Source organism: Peromyscus maniculatus, chromosome 4, assembly GCF_049852395.1.
Source record: "Peromyscus maniculatus bairdii isolate BWxNUB_F1_BW_parent chromosome 4, HU_Pman_BW_mat_3.1, whole genome shotgun sequence".
NCBI lineage: Eukaryota > Metazoa > Chordata > Mammalia > Rodentia > Cricetidae > Peromyscus > Peromyscus maniculatus.
The window spans coordinates 54953118-54966686 of record NC_134855.1 but is presented as its reverse complement, the minus strand read 5'-3'; the positions used below and the strand labels follow the sequence as shown (position 1 = coordinate 54966686).

The following is a 13569-nucleotide window of genomic DNA, read 5'->3' as shown; positions in this document are numbered from 1 at the left end:
ATTGAATGCTTGGGGTACTACTAACTATGTGTTGGTGGGGGAAATACAAAATGAAAACTTACTGCAAAGAGAAACATAAAAATGCAGCTTGATATTTTCCCAATGATCTCAAATATGTGTGTTTATCTGTTTATCTCTTGCTGTGCCATTTTGTTAAGCCCATCATGAGTTATAAGAAATGTCAACAATCCTCTTTTTGAGTACTGTTTCATGTGATTCTTGGTTCCCGCCTGTGGCTCCTGTTGGAGGCTGTGGGAGTCCGTCAGTCTGTCTCTAGGACTGCCGTCATCTCTCCTCTTCCTTTGCTGCTCTGTACTGTGTTCTCGTGGTCCCTCTGGCTGCCTTTCTCTTTTGTTAGCTCCCCATTTGTTTCCATTCAGTGATTTTTCTTAGTTCTAGTAACTGTTATTCCCATTTCTTGGATTTCTGATTAATTCTTCTCTTCTGTATCCCATTTTGTTTTATTTCTGAGTACTTTTGTTTTGGAGTTTCCTTTAACTTATTTTTTTTTTTGAGAATTTCTTGCATTAGGACTGTATCTACATCCTTTCCAAACCTTCTGCTCCCCCAGCTCCTTCCTTGGGCCACCACCACTGCCTATCAAGCTCATGACCTCCTTTATAATTATTGTTAATGTATATACACACATATGCATATACACGCATACATACATACATACATACATACAGACAGACAGACAGACATTCATACAAACAACCTACTGACTCCATTCAGTGTTATTCATATGTACATATATTTAGGGATGCCCACTTGAGATTGGATTACCTAGGAGAGGGTTTACCCCTGAAGAAAATCTAGTCTCCCTCTCTCCACAGCACTGATTGCAGACAGCTCCTTTTCTAGGGGCAGGGCTTGCGTGTTACCAGGACCTCCTGATCTTTCATTTTGAGGGTTGGTTTTCCCTTTACCTCTCTTGGCTTCAGGTGTGTTTATTTTCAGGTGACTTCATTTGAACTGGAGTGCATTTCTCGGCTGATGGCTGAGGGTCTTAGCCTTGCTTTGCCTTGCTCATTTGGAAAATGGTCACACTCTTACCAGTGTGATGGGATTTGTTCGTTGGCTATTTGGTTGCTTTGCTCTCTCTTGGAGGATTTGTGGCTCTCAGAAGGATAACCAGGAAGTTAGCAGATGGTTTGGTGAAATTCCTGACTGTCCTACTCTGTCTGACTCCATAGCCCTGTGGCTGTGGGCGCAATATTTTTCAGCCTCCTTTTGTAAATAGAAATAATATCATCTCCATGTCTGAGTTCATGTAGAATCCCAGCTATGGCATTCTTTTCATGGCACACATATGTTGGTCCCTATGGTCTTAGAGAAATGAATCTTTCATCCATCTGGACCAGAACTCAGGAGTCCTGTGACTCCAGCCTCACTTACTGTTTACTTTCTATGTATTTATCACTATTTACCTACAAAATATTTGTGTTTATTATATGTTTTGTAGAGAAAAAGTATCAAAATATAAAACAAATCAGCAAAAATATGTAAAAACATGCTTTTCACTTTTGCAGTGCAAACAGCACTTTTTCAAAGCTGAAAAATAGACATAGTGCTTGTCTTCCCCCAAATGAAGATAGTCACAAGCAAGAAAGGACGCTGTTCAGGTCTTAGTAAAGGGAGCAGCAAGCTAGACAGGAGACCCTCCCCACCCCGCCCCATCTCCAAGTGTCATTTGCCATAAACGGAAGGAAAATTCCGGTCAGCTGATCCTGTGTGCTGAGACAGAGTAAGCCGTCAAGTGCTCACCATCTGGTTCAGCTCCTAATCCAGATGGGCTGCCAATAGTAATTTATGAAAGGGTTGAAAGCAACTTGCCATGCTCTGGCATGAATCATTAGAATGCATTAACTTGGGGATTTGCTCCCCTCCCCCAGTCTCCACTTGCGACAGATGCAAAGATAGGGTGACTGCTTCCCTACAGTAAACAGAGCAGTCTATTCTGGAAGCAGAAGTCAATATGTCTTTCCTTTCTGAAAAAAAAAAAAAAGAAACAAACAAGCATTTATTCCCTCTTCCCCTCGATTGACTTAATGAGTAAAGGCTAAAATGCCCCTATGATGGAGCTTCTAACAAATGTCTGAAGAAGCCTTCTCAATCTGACATGCCTGAGCATCTGTGATATTGGGACGCCAAAGTCAACCTCAGGAATAATCTGACGTGCCTCATGCTCACACTGCTGACAGGCGCCAACAAATCCATTCTCACAGAGAAAACCAAAAGGTCAATCAATCTTTCCAATGCGATCCCGGGGCCACAGATCATTAGCCCGTTGGTCATCCCTCTCCCTTCTCCATCAGCTGCACAGGGCGGTGTGCTTTAGAGTGGGGATGGAGTAACCGGGCGCCATGGTTTGCTTCAGTCAGGTTTTTTTTAGCCACCATCAATTCTTGTCCCACCATTGGTTGAACATGACGGTAATGGAATAGCACTTGTTCCTTGTGAATGACAAAATTCTTTTCATTTATTTTCAAGTCATGTGAGAATGGCTAGCAGATTGGGGAATCATAGTTTTCCTTTGATCAAGCCAATTACTATTAAGGCACTGAAAAAAAAATTGCCAGTGTGAACGCTATCCATGTTTTAAAGGACTCCAAATAAGAATCAACATGGGAGGTTCTAAATGAAATTGATAGCATCTGGGCTGGTTGTAATCTACCAATCAGGGTCTCATTAAGGAAGCCTAAAGAGGGCGGGTAGCCCTAGGATTAGAAATAGGATAGATACTATCATTATATTCCTACTGGGGATGAGAAATGAAAGAGATTAGCACCCAGTCAAAGAGAGGTGGCCTTTTGAGGACAGAGAGAGAAGGAAAAGGGGACTGACTTGGGTAAGCAGGGCAGCTCGCAACTTCTCCAGCCAAGGACTGAGTCTATGCTGCAGACAGGAGAAGGACAGAGTGGGCAATAATTCTCATTGGAGCAAGGTGACTCAGATTGTCCTCATAAAACTTTATTAGGGGAGGGAAGTGTCTATTGAATCAAACTATCCATGCTAAAATTGCTTGAACCCAACTGTGAGTACTCATATACACCAGGAAAGAAACTAGGCATCTTAGACAGCCTACAATGTCTGCAAATGGCCAGAAGTGCAGTCATTTATTCACAGGCTACAGGATGCTATTACTGTGACATTTGAAGAATTCTGATTTCAGAATATCTTGGTTTTTTCCTTTTTGAAAATGTTGTATCCTTTGACAATTTCATACATTTTATATTGAATTTTGCTCATTTTTGCCATCAATCCCCTCTCTCATCTCCCTTCCCCTCCGGGTAAGATCCCCCCTGCCATCCTACTTGGATTTTTTCCATGTGACCCACTGGATATAATTATGGCTGCTTACACGAGCATTAGTAGGGGGTAATTTACTGGATCATGGGCCACTTATCAGAATCTATACTACTGAAGAAAATGATAATACCTTCCCCAGAACCCTGCAAATATGCATAATCCCTCAGTGAGAGGGGAGACCTCATAAGCCCTCCATGCCTTGCATGATGGCCAAATCTTATGTAGGTTTTATGCAGGTAATCACAGCTACATGGAGGGAGTTTATGAGTGCCACATCCCTGTCAGGCCCTGAAGACACTGTTTTACAGTTGCCCTTTCCATCCTCTGTCTCTTACGTTCCTTCTGTTCCATTTATGTTCTTTGAGCTTTAGGGAGGGTGACATCCCATTTAGGGTCAATCACTCCACAGTCACCCAATCTTTGTCCTTGGACCACTTAGGAGTCTTTACATTAACTACTGCCCACTGCAAAGAGAAGATGATGCTCTGGGGGGGGGGGCAAGAGGGGACTGAGAGCAGCACTGATCTGGGAATATAAACCTAAGTGTTTAGAAGGCAGCTTGACACCATGTCCAGTTAGCAAAATAACAATTAGGTTCTGCTTCTGAGTTTGATCCCACGCATCCCATAAACCAACTGTGGTGGCATGTGCCTATAATCCCAGCACTCAGGAGATAGAGGCTGGAGGATCAAGAGTTCAAGGTCCCCAGGCTGCATAGAAAGATTGAGGCCAGGCTCAGATAGCTGGAACTCTGTCTTGAACTTTAAAAAAGCAATGCATTAATCTTCTGTTATTAGAAGACTGTGTGCTCAAGGCTACAAGGATTATAGGAGTGAGTATGCCTCCAGCTCTTCTCCTTAAAGAATTTACAGAGTAAGAGATACAGTGCCTGATAAGAAACCGATGATCACAAAATGAGAATCTCATAGGTGATTGAAAAACAGAGTCAGAAACAGACAGATCCTATTTTATTAGTTATGGTTCATCAAAATTAAAATTATGGTTTTGCAAAAGGTGATATTTTTATGGAAGCGATGCTTGATTTGGTTTTGTTTTCTTGTTTTGTGTTCTCTGTGCTGGAAGGACCTTCAGGGTATACAATTTCAACAAGATAGTATGTCCCTCTAGTGACCATTTTTCAGACTACATGCAGACAAAGCTTTTAGCTAGAGAAAGCAACCAATTTCAAAGGAAGCTTGCCAACCAGTCAGTCTATTTGTATGCAAGTCAGCAGCAGTCAACAGAAGAAAGTCAGGGGAAATACTATGCCATGTATTACACACTCAGAAAAAGTGCAAGGAGACAGTTAAAAAAAAAAAGAATTGACTACAAGAACAGACATCCAGGTTCAAATGTTCAAATATTGTTTCTACCATTCTGTGACTGGACAAATTACTGAAAAAAAAAATTAAAACACAGTGAAGAGCAATTGAGGAAGACACTCAATGTTGACCTCTAACCTCCATATGCTTGTAAATTTGTACACACCATGCGACATACACAAAAAACCCACAAACACAAATATACACACATATATTACGCACGCACACACTCACACAGATGCACACACACACACAGCTGGTTGGGAAACAAAGAGCAGTGTGAATACTATCATTCTTTGCTGGACATGTTTACTGACGACTGCCGTACCCCAGGGAGTAGCCTATTCAAAATTTGTAAAAAAAAAATGTCTAACTGTAATGGATGTAGGGTGCATGTTGGGGTTGAAGGTGAGGAGCCATATGGTGACCCAGAAGTAGAAGTCAGCAGTCTTCATCTTGGTTGACACAGTTCTTTTTCAAATTCTATTTTACATTTCTAAATTTTACCAATAACTTGCAAGTTGCCAGGGCGTTTTCTGCCACTTCTCATTCCCTCCCCTCTTGGTGTCTACCTCTCCCTCCTCTCTCAGTGTCTATCTCTCCCTTCCATTAGCCTCCTCCCTCCATGCTTTTCCATAGTGCTACTCAGTCGCTTGATCTCTCCTACTCTGGATTTCAATATGCTATTGAAAACTCGGAACGTGTTGCTCATAGGACAACTGGACTTTCAAGACCTTCTTAGCACATCACCCCGTAGCCTAAGTCTTAGTCAAAATAAAGTCATATTGCTAGGATACAGCTTTTTCAGAATGCGTGGGTTTCTGTCAGTAAGAATTATTTCTAAAAATCTCCTCATGTCTTTATTTTCTTCACTGATTATGAGTATTTATATATAGAACTAATTGTTCTAAATGTTTCTGGGACATTATATACCAGGAACAATATTTTGCATAGTGGCTTCATATTATATTTCACAGCTATGCTCGTCTGGGACCCTTGATGTACCTACAAGACACACCCAAGTGTGTCTCACTTCAGAAGCATCCTTATAACCATCCTAGTGATATTACTGTACTCCTAGGTCATTTCTGATCTGGTCCTTATTTTATTACTAATTTATTTTTACTGATTCATAAATTAATTATTGAGGTCAAATTCCTGAAATCTGTACCTAGCTCCAAGATCTAAAAAAAACCAAAGCAAACCAAACCAAAACAAAACAAGCAAACAAACACAAAAATACTCCCAGACCCCCTTTCCCCCAAAAAAACCTCTCAGGATAATTAAAGAGTTATCATACTAACCTTTGCTAGAACTTGGAGGAAAACGAGTGGAGGGAAATTAAAGACATATGTCTAAGATAGTAGGTAAGGCACTGTGCTAGGAATAGACTGAACAATCCAGAAGTGTTCACTCTGTCTATAGTAGTCTTTCATTGTGAACATGCTTATTTTGGAAATGGTGAGGAAGCCTGTGACAGATGGAAGCAATTGGAGTCCAGCTCAAAGCTGGTTTGAAAGGCATGTCATTTTGTGAGCCCTCCTGTCACCTTCCTCTCATAGGTCAACACAAGTGAGAAAAATGATAATGTGAGGCATCAAATATGGATGAGCGTATTTGATACCTAATTGCTAGTGATAACTAGGTTTTTATCTAGTGAATATAGCCTTGAGCATTCATAACCACTGAGAACAAAATATATAAATATTTTACCCTATTGGGTTAGCAAATGCTCTGTTAATTGGCTGATTCACATTCCTATTCAAAGAGCATCTTGAAATAAATGAAGCTTTTAAATGATACCCCCAGGAAAACTTGGTAAACATTCTGTGCCATTTACCATAAGATTCTCCAAGTATCTTACAGAAATATTAAAAAGTAAACCTTTAGAAGAGATTAAACCTGTCGCAGAAGCCATACTTCATCCTTCCTTTGGGACTGACTGACTTAAAACAAGGGAACATACTCTGGCTTTGCTGCCTGCTGCCCAGCATGATGACTACCTTACTGCTGTTATCCTGAAGCAGTAGCTTCGACCAACTCCTACTGCACATGAAAGAACATATCTGCTTTCAAATGTTCCCTCTTGTCAGGGCTTCTATGTCAAGGTCAAGTGAACTAACAGCTGGCTTGTTTCATTCAGCTCTAAGGTGACAGGTATCCATGAGATGATGGAATGTATTCAGAAACGAGTGGATCATCTCAGCGAACAGTGCACAGCGCACAAGGAATTGGCTCTTAAGAAACAGCAATTAGCAGCATCTGTGGAAGACTACCTAAGGAAGGTAGTTTCATAAAATAAAATGTAAACTTTTTATTTGGTGCTCATGGATGGTGTTCAGTGATCATCTGTGAGCACAGTGGGAGGGTGGGGTGTCTCCTTAGACTTCTTCTATATTACACATTAGGTCCTATAATTGGATTCATGGTTGTAATTACTGTTGCTCATCAACCACCCCTACCCCAGGTAGCCAATAATAAATGTCTAATGTAATCTGCCAACCCAGTCATGAATGTATATATGCAAAGTTGCATACACTCGACAGTTGTGTTAGCCACATCAGACATGCATTGAAAGGAGGGCTCTTGGTTTGCATGACTCTAGGTACAGTCCCATACTAGTTGTCATTATCATGGCACAATTGAACAGGAGGACCTCAGACAGACAAATAGTTACCAGTAATTATGGGTTCTGTGTTTCTGGGGGAAAAAAGCTATCATTATTATACTAATTGAACAAAACCAAAGCAAGAGACACATAAGAGCATTCATGGGAAAATCCTCTCAGCAGAGTGATACAGTAACTTTCCATGGAAACATTTGATTTCCCATTCACTGGTGACACAATGGTTATGAACCTTGCTGTCTCATATGTTCAGTGATCTTTTCATTTGGTGCAACGAACTCATATTCTTGGATGTCTAGAAGTAGAGTTAACAGACTTCACAGAGCCTGGCATTATATAACATCTATTACATCATTTCCCCATTTGTTATCGACCCAGTAGCTTGGGAATGTGAACCTGTCCTGTTGCCTAGGTCCAGGGAGAGTCTGAGCACAGAGGCAGCCGTGGTGTTTCATTCCCTATAGCTCGAGAGTCAAGCTAATTCAGAAATGGCAGAAATCACAGCAGGAATTTAAACAAGTGTTGCTTCTTACCTTACTAGCTGTGGAGAGAGTGCGTTCTACAGAAAGCAAAGAGAGGCAGGGAGTCGCTTGAGTGGAATGAAGCCCTTTTAGGGTCACCATAGCCTTTAGTTCTTGTGAGCCAAAGATCAAATCACAATTCCCTCAGTTCAACCGCGAAATGATTCAAGTAGGTCCCACTTTCCCTGTCATCTGGACAAGGTGTTTCCCAGAGCTCTTCAGCCTTCAGTCCAACAGCCCATAGGGTATCCTAACACCTCTACTCAGAATGCCTACTCAGATGTGCCAGCAAATTGCTCTCATTCAACCTATAGATGAATTCATCTCTGCCAGTTTGTTGGCAAGTGAATTATCATCCTTTGTAGGTGATACAGAAAAGCTCTTCAAAGATATGTATGGATGATAGTTGGTAGTCATTGCTGTTAATAAAAGAATGTATTCTCACATATTACTAGCATGGCATCATATGAAGAGGAGCATTATCGAAATATGAAATTCTTCCATATTTAAAGCTATTTTTGATCAAAATTGATACGTGTTTAAAATGCAATGGTAATATATGAAATATTTCCTTATATGTACACTCCTATACATAAGTATATATTATTAAAACTACAATATATTCTCTGCTCCTCAAGGTGGAAATGTCAATTCAGGAAATCAGGCCAGTTCTTTCTAACACATTGGACATCGGTTCCAGCCCTTCTGAGTCAGAGAAGATTTTGAATAAATATCTGGAATTAGATGTTCGAGCCAAGGTAAATGAAAGTTATTACTAGGACCATAATGCAATAATTATTTAAAAATAATTTCCAGTGTTATGGAGATAATCCCAGCTCCCTTCAGAGCTGTGATTCTAAGTTACTGCACAACAGGCAAAGGCATAAGAACTCACACAGTATTATGTGCATTTGCATTTGTTTGTTTGCTTTTTGTTTTTTGAGACAGGGTTTCTCTGTGTAACAGTTCTGCCTGTCCTGGAACTTGCTTTGTATACCAGGCTGGCCTCGAACTCACTGAGATCTGCCTGCCTCTGCCTCCCAAGTGCTGGGATTAAAGACGTGCACCACTACCGCCCAGCTAATGGTGTATATTTTTGTGTCCATTTATTAGTGCATTCATACTCATTGCAACTGTGGTTTCACGTCCCTTGCTGGCATCTGTTCCTTTCCTAAGAGGTGCTAGCAACTCTCTCTAGGTGCCAGACCAGGCAAAGAAGACACTTCTCTAAGACTATCTGTGATTTTCTGGAAGAACAAGTCACGTGATATCCAGAAACGACACTTGTCACCATACTCTTCAAAGAAACAAATAAAAGCCACAGCCTTGCTTCACCCTCCATATTCAGACATTGAGTGCCCCACCCCAACTGGCAGTATCTCAGGCTCTGCTCTACCCTGTTCTTGAGGTTTGGATTCAGTGATTCAGCTAGAGCAGTGGTTTTCAGCCATCTTGATGCTGCAACCCCTGAATACATTCCTCGCGTTGTGGTGACCTCCAACCACAGAATTATTTTTGTTGATATTTCATAACTGTAATTCTGTCACTGTTAGGATATCTGACACATCTGACATATGACCCCTGTGAAAGGGTCAAACCCACAGGCTGCCCCCACAGAATTCAGAAAAGTGAGTGCCTTGTCCTTGCTCAGCTGCATCGGCAAGAACAGCCCTGTGTCTCCAGGCTTGCACAGAAGACCCTCCCTCTAAACAGCACCCCCACTGCAGACAGGCATGTTTTCCTTTCTCTCCTTTCAGAATGGGACGGAGAACAAGAACAACAACAAATCTTCATTTTAAACGCTTAAGCCATGTCTGGAGGCATTCTCCTTTTTAGAAGCACGAGAGAGAACCCAGGGGGAGAAATCCCATGTTCCTCTTTATTCTGCAGTCTGTTGTCACAGAGCGGGGCTGGCAAATTGTAATTCTGTCCAGTCAGTGGGGTTCCTGGAAAGCATCTAAACACACCTAGGGAAGTTATCCCTTCTGCTGCAAATGTGAGCAGGAAAATTTCTCTCTAATTCTGCACAATTCCTCGCTTGTTCTCGGGAAATTTTGCAGGGCTCTTTTCTGTGGCTCTTAGTTGTGTATCACTTAATGATGGGGAGACATTCTGGGAAACAAACATGCCGTTACACGATTTGGCCATTGCGCGTGAACATCACGGGGTGCACTTGCACAGGCTTGGGCAGAGCAGGTCGGTCGCTAGACATGGTTCCTTGGTGCAGTAGAGAAACGTAAACACCATGTTCGAAGCTGCTGCCAGCACAAGCAGGCACACTCTTTTACAGCACATTTTTCCTATGTGTAGAAAAATACTCTAACAATAAAAGCATAGTGTAGTAAATATATGAACCGGTAACGTAGTTAATTAGCAAGCACTATGTGTTGCACATAATTATACGAGCTGCACTTTTATGTGACTGGCAGTAATAAGTTTGTTTATACACCATCAGAATAGACATGCAAGTAGTGTGTTGAGAGGGATCAGAGAGACCAGTTCTCCCTGAGGGCAATTAGCTAGGAGTTAAGCACTGTTACATACTGTTAAGAATGCTAATGTTATGACAGGCCTTTACTGTAAGCACCCCTTAATGTTTACTTTCCCTCAAATAAGCCAAGCTACTGGGGGCCAGGCCAGCTCAAGTCTTTGATTGACAGCTGTCAGACACTCCTTTGTGTCCTACTACCTTGAATGGGGGAGCTGTCGGCTGAACAACCCCTCTTTGGGCTACTGGCTAAGGTGTCATCATGGAATCTTGGCTGCTCGAGGCACTTCATGAATATCTTGAAGAAACTAGATTCAGCTACAAGGAACACAGCAATCAGGACTGTGGCTAAGGCCATAGACTTCTGCTCTAGGCCAATGGTTCTCAATCTGTGGGTTGTGACCCCCTTGAGGTCACACAACCCTCTCACGGGAGTCATGTATCAGGTTTTCTGCATATCATATGTTTATATCATGCATTATGGTTCATAACAATAACAAAATTATAGTCATGAAGTAGCAATGCAAATAATTTTATGGTTGGGGGTCAGCACAACACGAGGAACTGTATTAAAGGGTCGCAGCTTTAGGAAGGTTGAGAACCACTGCTCTAGACATCGCTGCTTCAGCTATACCATCACCAGAAAAACTTCTCTTAAGTGGTGCCTCCCAACGGCCCTACCCAGAGCTTCCCAGAAGGATTCTTTGTCTACCCCACCCCATTCCACCCAGCCTCCCCGTGGTGGTTCTGAGCCCAGTAACAGCAGTTCTCACTAAGGTCTAGGAGGAGGAAGAGTACCTCCCTTAGTGACTCAGCAGAAAGCTTGTGGGGCCATACCTATAGGAGGCTTGTGATTGGTCCTTATAGAAAGTGGTGATTGGTGGAACAGGAAAGCACACATATCCAGGCTGTCACTGATGGAATAAAGTCCAAGCACCAACATGCCGGGCCTCTTTCCTTCTGTGCCAGCAGGCTGCTCGATGCCATTGTGAGCTCAGTCTGGGGCTTCTCTCCTTCAGGATATCCCCCAGTGCTGCAACAGTAGGCCCTCAGAAACTCCTCTCCGGAGTGATCTCAGTTTACTTGTGGTCTCTATCATGGGTAGAATAGGCTGGGCTAATTGTACAATGAGCAGGTAAGACCACCGGGGTTTCTAGCATTGATGGCAGAGGCAGCAGCAGCAAAGAAGTGGTAGAATTGAGGAGCTGAGGGCCTGATGTCTGAGACCTAGGTGTAATAAGTCAGCTAAGAGTTCCACAGCAATACCAACGGTGGAGACTTAGGGTAGCTAGGAAAATTGGAAACTCCCGAGAACCCCAGAGGCAGGGAAGAGCTAGAGGCTGGAGCTGAGAGTTCTAACACCATAAGCCAGGCCTGCTGGAAGAGTTCAAGAGCTTCTCCAGGGGCTGAGTAACCTAGAGTCCCAGCACAACACAGCTCAGGACCTGTAAACTGGTTACTTGGTCTTGATTCTCCAAGCCCCAGAGCAGTATGCCTCTACCTTAAACACTAGAGGCCTTCAGCTTTTGATGGAGTCAAAGAATTGGAGATGGTTTGCAGTTTCAAGTGCCTTTTTTTTTTTCTTTCCTATTTGGAATTCTACAAGTCATACCTTTCTTTGATTGAGGAAATTCTCAGTACAAGTTCAATTAATAACCGTAATAGATGGATGTGCCGAAGGGTAATGGAATGTGAGTGTTCCCGATTCCCCTGTCAGCTCCTGACCCCGTGTGCTTTGCTTTCATAGGAGGTAGCACACACATTAGAAGCAGCTGCAAAAATCATGACAGAGAAAAATGAATTTGGACTCAGCGAAGTGGCATTGCTTTCTTTTAAAATGAAATGGCTAGAAGAAGAATTAAACACACTTGGTCGAAGGATCAGCTACAGGTCACAAGTCCTGCAAGCTTATGTGGCATTTCGAAAGTCATCAGAAGAGGTATGGAGTAATGCTGACTTGCTCCAGCAAGATGGCCTCTGTCCATCTTTCTGCTTTCTGTGGTTATAGAAATTCCACCCAAGGGGAGAGTTTGTGTCTCTGCCAATGCCTGTATTTATTTCTATGTCCTTTATTCTTCAAGGCACCATGCAAAACCCCAAAGAGTAAGTAATTTTATCTAGAATGATATAAATAGATATGTATTAATAATGTATTATAACATGTTTTGAACATCCTTGTGGATACTTATAAAGTACAAAATTATTATGAAAATACTCATTATTTAGATCACAGATCCCTTTGAATACTGACAGTGGAGTAATGTGGTTCTTTTCTTAAGAAGTATTTCATTATTATTATTAATTGTGTGTATATGTGAGTGTGGGGTTTGTGTGGTTGTGAGTGCAGTGCCCACAGAGGCAAGAGTGTCAGATTCCCTGAATCTAGAGTTACAGGAGATGGTGAGCTGCTTGATGTAGGTGACAGACGCCAAACTCAGATCCTCTGTAACATGTAATATGCTCTTGACTGCCGAGCCGTCTCTTCAGCGCCAAGCTATGGTTCATCTAAAACAAACAGAACAGGAAGATACAGGAAATTGATTCATTCTTGAACCTATCTTGTTTGATGCCTGGATTCCTTTAATGTTGCCAACAAGCTTCTGGAGCTTTATTTCGATGTGTTTTTAGTAATCTCTACTATTCCCTCGAATACACTAAGATTACGCCTCTCAGAGGAAAGTCTCTTGAGGGTGGCATCCGTCATAGGAAAGTCTGGAGTTGCTCCTCACTTAATTCTGGCTCCAGGGAACCTTGTATGAATGCTGATAATTCTTCTGTGAAGGGTTCCAGGCTCTGTGTTAATGGGAGCACGGTCTACTTAGGAGTACAGTTGTCTAAAGTTAGGTAGCACGCTTGGCCTCCGTTTTCTCACTTCTGCCTTCCCGATGACCTCATCCTGTCTTCCTCCCACTGTCCTGACAGTACACCCTCCGAACCCGATCTGAAGCCTTGATGTTAGAGCAGCCACAAAGCAATGCTCATTCTCTGCACCATCGTGGCCCAAACTGCGCCTCCTTAGCATCCTGTTAAGTATTTCCTTCTTTGTCCCACTCCGGCATTTGGGTCTGAGCTCCTCCGCAGAAATGGAACCTCGGCTTTATAACAACACGTCCTAAAAAACCCCACATGTCCTTCAGCTTTCCCACTTTCAATCTCCTTTCCTGTCTGATAGAGCGTTCCGTCCTAATCCTGGCACTGCTGGCATCTGTCACTTACCTATGCTGCTGGCTGCCTCCTCCTTCTTCTTTTTTTAATCCCTCATCCGCTCTTGGCTACCCATTCCCATTCTCCTCTGGAAAC

General features: G+C 42.4%; 1 protein-coding gene across 4 annotated transcripts in view; it reads left to right on the top strand.

The window, feature by feature from the left end:
* The window catches only part of Ccdc141 (coiled-coil domain containing 141), a 157867-nt gene that overhangs the window by 100886 nt on the left and 43412 nt on the right, over window positions 1-13569 (top strand). For all 4 annotated transcript variants that reach the window (XM_076569743.1, XM_076569744.1, XM_015988611.3 and 1 more), the window contains 3 exons: window positions 6778-6919; window positions 8420-8539; window positions 12017-12208. In XM_076569743.1, the coding sequence (XP_076425858.1) occupies window positions 6778-6919; window positions 8420-8539; window positions 12017-12208 (454 nt within the window). The remainder of the gene's footprint in view (window positions 1-6777; window positions 6920-8419; window positions 8540-12016; window positions 12209-13569) is intronic.